The sequence below is a fragment of the Sinohyriopsis cumingii genome, chromosome 17, assembly GCF_028554795.1.
Source record: "Sinohyriopsis cumingii isolate HCF-2022 chromosome 17, ASM2855479v2, whole genome shotgun sequence".
Taxonomy (NCBI): domain Eukaryota; kingdom Metazoa; phylum Mollusca; class Bivalvia; order Unionida; family Unionidae; genus Sinohyriopsis; species Sinohyriopsis cumingii.
In genome coordinates, this window is record NC_142977.1 from 97,328,203 (window position 1) to 97,340,234 (window position 12,032).

At 33.3% G+C, this 12,032-nt stretch overlaps 1 protein-coding gene across 1 annotated transcript in view; it reads right to left on the reverse strand.

The window, feature by feature from the left end:
• Positions 1-505: 505 nt before the first annotated feature.
• The window catches only part of LOC149779502 (putative serine carboxypeptidase CPVL), a 30,731-nt gene continuing 19,204 nt past the window's right edge, over positions 506-12,032 (reverse strand). The window contains exons 9-12 of the mRNA XM_089938641.1: positions 11,878-11,976; positions 9,134-9,307; positions 3,316-3,498; positions 506-901 (exon numbers count right to left, since the gene is read on the reverse strand). Of these exons, the coding sequence (XP_089794767.1) occupies positions 803-901; positions 3,316-3,498; positions 9,134-9,307; positions 11,878-11,976 (555 nt within the window). The 3' untranslated portion in view covers positions 506-802. The remainder of the gene's footprint in view (positions 902-3,315; positions 3,499-9,133; positions 9,308-11,877; positions 11,977-12,032) is intronic.

Below are 12,032 nucleotides of genomic sequence, written 5' to 3' on the forward strand. Positions count from 1 at the left end.
TTGAGTAGGAGAAAAATCTGATCGAAATGCAGTCCACAGAGTGGTAACAACCTCAGCAAATCATATACAAAATTATCATGTACATATATATGAATTTTATAAATGTTGTTGTTGTTGTGGTTGTTGTGAGGTTTAACGCCATTTTTCAGCACACGATAGGCTATATATGGTGGCCAGTATTAATGGTGGATGAAGAACCTATAAAACCCCCGGAAAGAACCACCGACCCATGAGAAGCTACTGTCAAGCTTTCTCACATACCCACATTAGCCGAATCCAAGACTCGAACCAACGCAGACAGAGGTGAAATGGCAGTGATCCGTAACGGAGAGCGCTTTAGACAACTCAGCCACACGGGGCCCCAGTCTTATAATTAAATTCATAAAAAAAATCTTTATTATAGAACAATATAATACATATAATCAAACTCTGATAAGAAATGTTGTTTCTATAATGTCAACAATCTCCGCCTATCTAATACTTCCAAGGAAAACAGAAATTGTCACATATATAAGTATTTTATTACATGAAATCCATTCAGTGACCATGACCTGGAATAGGAGATCCAACCCAAACGGATACAATTTTTGTCATGGTTAAGATTCGCCAAGGAAAGGTGGCATCCCAAGTATAATTAAAGCAAATGCCTCATACGAAAATGGATAATCTTACTAAATTCTATGTTTAGCTCAAAACATTAGGAAATTTTTTTATTTGCACAATTGTGTGTGAGTGTAAATTAAACTGACTCTTCTTTTTTATTATTATGATATATCTTATGCAAACTATGATAGAGTATGATCTAGGAGAAAGATTTATTTTCTATAAATCTCTGTATCATGTCCCACCCTCGGGCAGGTTGGTCATATGGCAGTATGTGTCCTGCTCCTCGTACAATCACCTTGAAAAAGAAAACAAAGATAGTACATCAGTCTGGTTGTAGAGAAATAATCAGCTTGTTAACACCGTGTTTGAAAACAAGATACACTGTATTTTAGCTTAACAAAAACATTAAATTGTTTTTGGTCAATCGGAACACAAGCTCTTGCAATTGCTCATATATTAGTATAGTGTCGTATTTTGTGGTGAAGGAAAACAGCTAAGCAGGATTTGCATATATTGCCAAGTGTGGTATTTACTGATGGAGATAAACCGATAGTCAGGAGAAAACGTTTGGCTGTTGGATGGGTAAGCAGTTATTCTTTCACATACTGGGGTTATCAAGGAATGGTTAAAACAAACATTCATAACGTCTTTCTTAGCTATTTATTGGCTAATGTTTCTCATGTTTATCTTGGTTTCACTGGTATCGTGGAGTTCATACATACTTTACCAATGGATACTAAACTCATGAGTTAACGACTTTGCCAAAATCCAGGAGATTCCAATATATAAAGTAATAGCTAGATTGTCTGGTACTGGTTCATGCCGGGCATGGATGTCTAGACATATCTTTTATTACATGCTTAGAAGGGATATTGTCCTGAATTGCTGGCTCCTAATGAATTCTCTTCCTTCAGAATAAAGACACCCTATGCAAGCAACCAACTCTGTCAACTTGCCTCTTCTCCAAACGGTTTGTATTAGTTTGGATTAGTCTTGGACAGTATTTATATAAAGAGCATAATCTTTTAAAATGTCCTTCATGCCCTTCACTTCTTGCAGCCATGGTTCTGATCTGTCAGTTGGAACTGCTGGTTCTTCAGAGTTTATAAGTTTCGGCTGATCTCCAAAGAACTTCTCTCTCACTCGATCACTGTGTGCATTTATCAAGTGTTCTTCTACCTCCTCCTTTGGACGTTCAAGTCTCCTCAATTTTTTGTCTACAAACATCTTTTTTGACAAAACCAAACATATTGGCATTGAAGTGTGCTCACTTCTACATGTGCTACCTTCTGTTCTTTCTAAGGTTTTCTGCTCTTCTTGGTATCATCAGTAGTTCACGTAGACTTCTCTGAGGTCATACAGCCCCATTATCACTTCATCCACTACATTGTGATACCTTTTTGTCAGCCTCCACAGCTCTGCTCTTATGTTTGGAATCTTCCAAAGTCTATACTTATATTTGGCCAATATATTTCTCTGCTAATTTTCTGACCAACCAGAACGCCTCCAGAATTCCACCACTATACCATATGTTTGTTTTAAATAGGTTCTTGCTTATTAACATTCCTTGTTATTGCGTTGTAAAAAGCATTTAAAGAGATGTACAGGAGAAATCTGCTGTTATCACAAGTTGTACTTTAAAAATTTGAAAACTTAGCCTGTATACATTAATGGCAAGGAGGACTATTCCAAGACAAAAAACAGCCACAAATCCACATGATCCGAACATGTGATTCCTTTAAATTTTCTTGTGTATGCCAAATCTTGTCTGTTTATAGGTTTACACTTAATGACAGTCTTTATGGGATTTTGTTGCAACAGACATGTTCAAAGTTGTGAACAGTAAATATGTATTCTTCAAATATTTACTGCGTCCCGCGATGGAATATTTACTTGATGGACTAAAAACCTGTTCTTTGTCCTCCTGATGATGTGAGTAACTTTCATATCTCTTAATAGTAAATTTGTTTTACACAAGCTGCAGAGATTAATTGAAAAGACAGCCAAAGAAGAAAAATAAATAAAAGCCAAAATTAATCAGGATTTGTCACAGAAAGTGGGTATCATATTAAGAAAACAGGAAATGTCATAAACAGTAAGTTCATTCTAATCCATTCTTATAGCTAAGATAAATTTTCTAAAGGTATAACTAAAACAAGTAATAGGCAAAGTAAGTATGCAAATGTAAACAACTTCCTGAAGCATTTATGTTTATAAGGTACAAAAGTAGGATTGATGTATAGGATATTATTTGTGCATTTACAATTTGTGACAATTATTAAATACATTGATATCAAAAGTTACATGCCATAAGTTCTTTGCAGCATGTTTTCATATGTGCCATCCAATAAAGTTCATGAATTATTCATGTTACAAACACAAATTTAAGATACTATTCCACTGGCTGACAGTTATATCTTTTATCTACTAACTTAACAAGGATACAAATAGGAGAACAGTCATGTAATCTATATTTTTATTCTTTATTCTATTTATGCTGTACTACTTGCAAGATATTTCACTTGCACAACAACACTTTTAACTTGTCCAGGCTAGTTGGGCCTTGTAATTCATGACTATACAACTGCAACGACCTTGTACGCTTAAGTTGCTATGTGACATGTTGTAGTTTTATTCAGGATCACATCAAGACATTATTTCACAAAACCTATAAATGTCAATTTGTATGCAATAAACCAAAGTTATTACCTGATAGAACTGTTTGACTTGTCTGACATAACCAGCAATAACCGTATCATTAGGGTTAATTTTCCAGATCTTTCTCTCTGCCTTTCTGTACATGACTTGTCCGTTCCAGGGGACAGTTAAGAGGAATGCCTCTGTCAATGGTACAGCTACGATAAGGTCCAGTTGTCCATTATAAAACATAACCTACATAGGCAAATGGAAAGGTAGAAAAGGATGCTTGTCAAAATTCTTTGAAACTTTACACTAGTGAATCAAATGGATAATTTTATATAAAAACAATGCATAAAAATGAAGAGTAACATGCAAATTCAACTAGAAATATATCCATAAAAGGGATGCCACTCCTACATTCTTCTAGATTGGTACATGTTGCAAATTGTATGTTTGAATGCCAAAAAGGGGCGTAAAAGTACATGATGAAAGAACAATATGTGAACGTTGATCATATACTTACCAAGTTTCAATCCATTTCATTCAAAACTGGGGGACTAGATGTTCACACTAGAATTATCATACATATCCACACATGCTCATAAACGCACACTTAAGCAGAATATTTCTTGAGAAAATGCATCAGATCATGACAAGATATGGAAATGTGAATCCTGTGCTGATGTAAACAATGTCTGCCAATTTTCATGGCATTTCATAGAAAACTAAGCGAACAGTTAGACAGAGAAAAATTGGCACATCCAACACAAAAATGGGTGTAACTCAGAATAAAAAATGCATCCAAGTATGACAACAGAACAATATCTGCACCTTGATCAAGTAATGTAAAACCAAGTTTCCAGGCAATTAATCAAAAGGATAGTGTCTTTTTGCAACAACTGGAATTATCATCGATGCCAGTCTTAAATTTAAAGAAAAGATATAACATTTTGAACAACTAATCACCGTTAATGCTTTTCCCAAGATTTGACAGAGACAGAAACAAAATTGTTTTTGGATGGACATGTGAAATAGGGCAAGAACTAACGCAACTTGGGAGAGAAGACATAATTATGAATATGTCTTATTTTGAGGAATAGCATCAAACATAATTAGCTGATAAGCTCATAAATATAATCTCTCTTAATTGGTTTATCTACAAATATTTAATTGTTAATAATTTTCTATCGATGTAGGCCATTCTTTAAGACTTTTGATTAGCCCATTATTGGTCCTAATCTGTGTTGATAGATGTGTTGAGTATCTCGCGTGTCCTTGTGACATTTCCAGGTCATGGACTCACTGATAAACCTACTACAGTGCTACTTGATGCAGGTGATATTTAAATACATCACTAATCCTTTAATAGTTATATTTAAGAGAAGATCCTCTGTTTTGTATCTTGTCTAGCTGTATTGACTTCCGAGGTCTACACTTGCAGTGTGTCACACTGTAATTTGCTACATCCATTTCTGATTGGTAGTCATTGGTAGTTCCAATTTTCGGTCAACAGTAACCACCATTGCTATGAAATGTACCTTATTCACTGCCAGACACTATGGAAATGTACCAGGGTATGCATCCAGACCTGATCCCAGTAGATACAAAACAAAAGAGAAACCATGTAATAGTGACCATTTTATGATCCGTAAAGTACTTAAATCATATTCAGGGAACACCTTTGGAAAGTATCCTTTCCGTTTATATATTTTATCAGTGAATGAGTGTGAACACTGCATAAAATAATAGCACAATCAGCCTATGAGCAAACTGTATAAGTTCATCATCTTGTGTTTATTTGTAGAAAGGATTTGTGCATCGTTAAATGTTTTTCCTTTTAATAGAGAAGTGTCTGTGGCAGTTGTCCTTCATTTGCAGAAAGTTGTGTGAGGGATCCGGTTGGTAGTCATCTCCATTTCCGCATGAAGACCTGTTCTAGATAGGATATCCTTACATGATAAAATTGTGCTATTTGTGCCTGTTTTACCATGATACCATGCTCCCTTCCAGATTCAACCATAACAAACAAAATGGTATTAAGATTTTTAAAGCATTATTGCAATGCAATGGAAAGCAAGACGAGCCCTGCATTTGATCAAATCAGACAGCCTGAAATGGCTGAATAAAAACCACTGACAACTTTCAGATTGTGGTCCGTTTGAAAGTATATTTGTTGCCTTGTCTGCAATCTGCATGCTGGAAGTACAGATCAATATGTCAACAAATCCGAAATGGCACCATTATACAACTGACAATTCTTCGAAAGATGACAAGAACTTCAAATTGATATGTGTATCAATAATGTATCATATCACATTTTGTGTACTGCAGTTCATATCAGTATGCAGCACAGGCATTATGGCTGACCCTTGCCATGACCAGTACATCTTTGGCTTGCCCCACATTTAATAATCCACTATGTAGGCACTGTTGGAATATATTTGACTCTAGAGATTGTTGACCAATGGTCTGCATGACCTTGAGTTTTAGCCAAGTTATGCTGTCAATGAATGAAACTTACTGAACATAAATCATTATCTTCATATTACACCTACCATGACCATTGATATTTACACCGCATACTTTGTTATTGTTTAAAGTATTTATCCAAGAAACATCTTCCTGTATGATTTATAACAATGCAATACCTGGTGTTTCAGTAGAAGGATGAAACCTTGTTGAAAATGACTTTTTCTAGCAAAATATGTTTATTCGATAATACTTACCCAACCATAATACTTTGGGAGAACAACAACAACCTCGCAAATCCAACATTCCCAGATAAGACTGTTTAGCTGAAAAAGCTAAATGTTATCTGCAAACTTGGGTGGCAGTCGGTCAAAGTGACCATAAATGTTATCTGTCCACTTAGGTGGCAGTCAGTCAGAGTGACCATGAATCATTATTTTCATATAACACCTACCATGATTATGACCATGACAACTGAGTCTATATCCAAAACCTTTCAGGTTAATTTATTTTAATATTTATTCAAGAGAAGAGCTTCCCCTATGATTTACAACAATATAATATCCGGGGATTCAATGCATTGTTGGAAACTGTCTTCCCTATTACACTATTACAAAAAAATTTTAACAATTAATAATAGTATGGTGACTTCAAGTAATTCGGTCATAAATATATGCATGAACAGGCCTATACGACTATAATTATATACGTGAATGGTCCTATTGAAATATAAATATATACATGAACAGTCCCACATAAAAATAAATAAATACATGAATAGTCTTATGGAAATATAAGTATATACATGACTAGTCCTATTCATATATATATATATATATATATATATATATATATATATATATATATATATATATATATATATATATAAATATATATATATATATATATATATATATATATATATATATATATATATATATATATATATATATATATATATAAACATATATATGAACAGTCCCATAAAAATATTAATATATACATGAATAGTCCCATAAAAAAATAAATATACACATGAAGAGTCTTATGCAAATATCAATATATACTTGAATAGTCATATATATATTATATATTTAATTTGCATTGTTTGTTAAGCGATTTTTAAACAAATATCAATTTCGTTATATATTATTGTGAAGTAACATTGTATGATGGATTTAACCATGTACAAAATCTATTTTATTTTTTTTATTTAATCTGAATTATTGATATTTTTTAATTCTGTAAATAACTAATACATAGCTAAAAAAGTTATTTTCAATGTGTATGTGTTTAATGTTATTATCATTATTAATAGATGTAATCATGTTTCTTTGGGTCTCGGAATAGATTATTGGGATTCCCCTGGTGTACCTGACATAGTCCAGGTTATATAATTTTAGTAACAGACTTTCTAATTATAGCTTACATTTTATTTTCTAAACAATAAAAAGATTCTAGAAAGTTATTTTCCATTAATTAATGGTTGCTTTTAGAAATGCCAATTGTGACCTGAGGTCAAATAGAGAACTACGTAATCTAGTCACTGGAAAAATTATTCATTCATGCATTAAGATCAAACATAATCACTTTGTATCATCGTTTGTGCCCTGTATTTCATTCTGGCTGGCTGGAATTTATTTCTTCAAAATTGTTCAATTCAATTTGTTTCTTTGGAAATAGAGAGTGCACATAAAATAATAATATTCTTGGACAGAGACATTCACTGGGATTCATAGTGAATTCAAACCTGGAGTTATATTACTTTGTTTCAACAAAAGACTGTTCGCAAATCAAGACTTTGTGAGCCATCACAGTCACATCGTTACACTTTCAGCACTGGACTAAATTTGGATTTCCGCTAAAGTTTATACAGAACTTTTCTCATTAGGACTTGTGTTTGTAATTCTTAGATTGTTTCAGATTTGATTCGCAATACGGTAAGTTTCCTGTTTTATTTTTACATATTCACTGGTATTCTAGGGAATAAAATTATTTGCTGAATTTTACAAAGCTTGCTGCTTTTCACTCTTTTCTGTTACTTATTTGAGGAGCATTTTATAGACGGGTTAAATATACACATTATCACTTCTAGCATGTGTAGTTATTTTAGAGATCATATAATAGCAAGAATAGAAGGAATACATATTTTGATTGTGATATATGTATTCGTTACAAACATTCGATAATTTTATGAAGGTTTGTACGGACATAAATATCTACATCTTTATTCAACAGAGAGCAAAGGACGCTAGATAATAATACCTTAATTTTAAGTCAATATGAAAATCTTAACTGAACACAATGTCTTAGAGTTGTACAAGAAAATGTTCTGCTATTTATACTTGTGCGCATGTGCAGTCCTGTTGCTATAAACAAGATTTAGGAATTAATCATTATTTATGCTACTGCATTTGGTTCTCAGCTGCATATGCTGAACTTGATCCATCCTTTCTTACCCTAAACGTGAACCGGAAAATCTTACTTGGTTCAAGAACTTGCTATTTCCTTGTTCTAAAACAAAATATAATGTAAAAAGTATCCATGTTTCTTTTAGTCACAATGACGCTGATATATTGCCACATAATCAGTAGGTGTCTTCCATATTTTACACTGAATCACTCCAAATATATAGTCAAGATACATGATCTAGAACTAAATGTATTATGTAAAATTAATATTTCTTCATTCAGTCAGTGACCTTAACCATTTGCCTTATCACCCCAAAATGAATAGACATCTTTCTTACACACAGAAAGTTGCCGAATGTATATAATTAAAGGGTGAAATGCTAGTTCAAAAACCATTTTTCATTTTATATGAAATATTATCTTATGACCCCAAAAAATCATTAAGCTTCTTCCCTACTCCAAAAGCAATCTATCAACAAAGTTGTTCAGTTCTGTGATATGGAACTAATTTTAGAACTTGTTTTTGTGCAGAATCCACCTTTTTCAGTTACAGTGACCACGACCTTTGACCCCTAAAATAAATATGCTTCTTCCTTGATCCAAATGTATGCCATCTACAAAGTTTGGCAACGGTAAAAAACTGAATATATTTTGCAGAAATAATAATATGAACAGATGGACAGACCAACGGAAGGACAATATATTCTCTTTCTTTTGTCTGGTGTATATAAAATAACAATAAACTAGACTGCAAGCACACCTGTTTTAAAAAATATGAAATGCAATTCTTTTATGATACATTAACCTTTTAGGAAAATGCATTTAAACATTATTGTAAATGAATTTTTACCAGTTATCTAATTAATCCATTTTACCGTATTACAAAACTTGTCCTTATAACTGACACATAGAAGTATAATACTGCGACAACTTTATATCTTGAATTTTCAATTTCCACTGGTTAGGCGTACACACATTAACTTTATATACTCATTTGTTTGGAGTACCTTGTAATTCTCCATGAGAACAGAGATCAAAGGCTTGACCGTATCCATGATATCATTCTGCAGGTGTTTAAATACCTCTAAACCCTCAATGTAGGTGAGGTTCCCCACATGTATTGACCTCCTTACGTCTGGGGAGGTTACAAAACTACGATAGTAGTTAAAGTCAGCTGGTTCCTGTGAAAAGTAACATGAAGTCAAATTTTAAAAGTTTCACTTCCATTTGTTTGGCATTTACATTGGAGCAAGTCCCAACAACTTGTGTTATATTTCTTCAATAGCAGCTCATATGTAGACATATGTTAGTCTTCGATTTAGAGAAGACTGGAGAACACAATAATCTTGAATGGCTGATAATTATCATTGTATATTCCCATATTAGCGATCAGGCATGGGATAGCTGAAATGGAAAGCATGTGCATTACTACTACACACTGTACCTTCTGAAGCTAAGGGGTTTCATCATCATACATTGCAGTATTGCTGGAATTGGAGATAGCCATAATATAACCAAGGGAAGAAGGGATATGCAGCATTAGTGGTTAACATACTCCCTTAGGAACACTGTAGTTTAATGTTCAATTTCTAGAGGCAGCATGTGCTAGAATGTATGTCAATATTTATCCAGATTCCTCCACCTCAATGATCTTCACTCAATGATTTCCAACATCACAATAATCTTCACCATCTCAGAGATCTTCATCATCTCAGTGATCTTCACACTCTCAATGATTGCTACCATCTCAATCATCTGACCCTCTCAATGATCTTCACACTCTCAATGATTGCTACCATCTCAGTCATCTGCACCCTCTCAATGATCTTCACGCTCTCAATCACCTATACCTTCTCTATGATCTGCACTCACTCAATAATCTTCACCATCTCAATGATCTATCACTTCTTCATGATCTGCATCCACTCAATGATCTCTACAATTTCAATGATCTGCATGCTCTCAATAATCTGAACCATCTCAATGATCAGCACACTCTCAATAATCCAATCCATCCCAATAATCCGAACCATCTCAATGATCAGAACACTCTCAATAATCCAAACCATCCCAATAATCCGAACCACCCCAATGATCAACACACTCTCGATGATCTCCACCATCTTAGTGATCTTCAACATTTACACTGTCGAGATATGTGCAAAGATGTTATTAGAACAAGTCTTTTTCAGTACCAAAAATTTGCAAACGTTTCATAAGAACAATTGTTTTGCACAAATATCATGGCATACAGGAATAATTATTACTATATGAATTAATAGACCACTCGGCCACTCTGGGCCTCTCCATGGATTAATAACATTAGCAGGGTGGAGCAGATAATGAAGTCATCAGAAATATATAGTTGAAAGATGTCTTTTAAATGGTGGCATTTTATGTCAGAACAGAAACAAGAACTAAGTAAATGCATATGTTTAATGGCATATCAGTAAAATAATGGCTATGTGGGACCAATTAAACGTAAAATTCTAAACATGTATATATGAAGAACTACACAAAAACTTTAGGACAAGCTGCATATGGAGTAATTTAATGCATTTGTATCAGTAATTCAGAAGTTTTATGCAACTGTTTATTGTTTACCAGTGAATGACAGAATGAATACGTAAATAAGGAAAAGAAATAATGCCTTTACTCCATCAAGATATTAAAAAGTTCCCTTGTCAAACATTTTCTTATCGGAAAGCTAAATACAGATATTACAAAACACAAGAAACATTATTCATATTTTTCTCTTATTTTTTGAAAGAATAAAGTTTAGGATTTAGCTATTAAAAAAAGGAAAATAGGAAACTCATATGCAAAAAGTGGAATTTTTGTCTTCATGAACGTTGGAATTGACGTGAAAGCAAAATCTGTATCTGAAAGGTTTATCATTTAAAACTAATTTATAAACTTCCATTTATACTAACTTAAATTTCATAATCCAATGGTATAGACCCAGATCTGTCATTACATAGTGTGCTAGCAGATCTGGGTCTTTGCAAAGTTTGTTAGGAGTTAATATGTTGAACAAAAACACAGACCCTGATTTGCTAGTGTATTACACAATCAGGGTCTATATTATGTGCAGCTGGAGTATATGAATAAGCAAGTACATATGTTAACTGTCACTATGGTAAGTAAACAGATTTTAACAAAGATACTTTCAGCAACAAAACAACTCACAAGATTTAATTATATACTTGGTGAAACAACTTACATAGACGTGACACAGATTAGAAGATGGGATGCTATAGATTGTGAGAAATTATGTCAATGGAAATGTCTTAAGACCCAACTTTTGTATTTGCATTGAGTCTTGAATATTCACACATTTATTAAAAGGTCAATACATTATAAAATTCATTTCAGAATTAGAACAAAATTAAAGTATACAAATAGTTACGACAAACGTATCTAATACTGCCTTAAATCAAACGTTTGGGATCTGAAAAGGAATTTGTCACACAATCTGTATTATTGACTCTCTTTGTTCATTTAAATATCTTTAGTTCTGAACCATGATTATCTGTTGCAAGTTTAATTGCTAGTTTGGAGGCTTTTTACAAAAGTTGCTAAATAGAGTATGAACTAATTTTGAGGCCAGTGATGAGTTTAGTGTGTGAAATAGCTCTTGGTATCGGTTTCGACAAATTATGATCCCCTACTTGTGACCAATACCAAAAATGTATTGCCTGTGTTTCATGACCTGTTAGTATCTGAAAGAAATGATAACCATGCACTTTACCTCTGTTAATAAAAAGTTGTAATAGTATTTAGTCCCTGTGACGTTATAGAAGTACGAGGGATATCTGGTTAGGTCTCCAATGAGTAGTGAATCCATTGTCTGGAAAGAATTGAGCAGAAACAATTAAGTCAGAAGCGAAACAGTACATGCAGAAA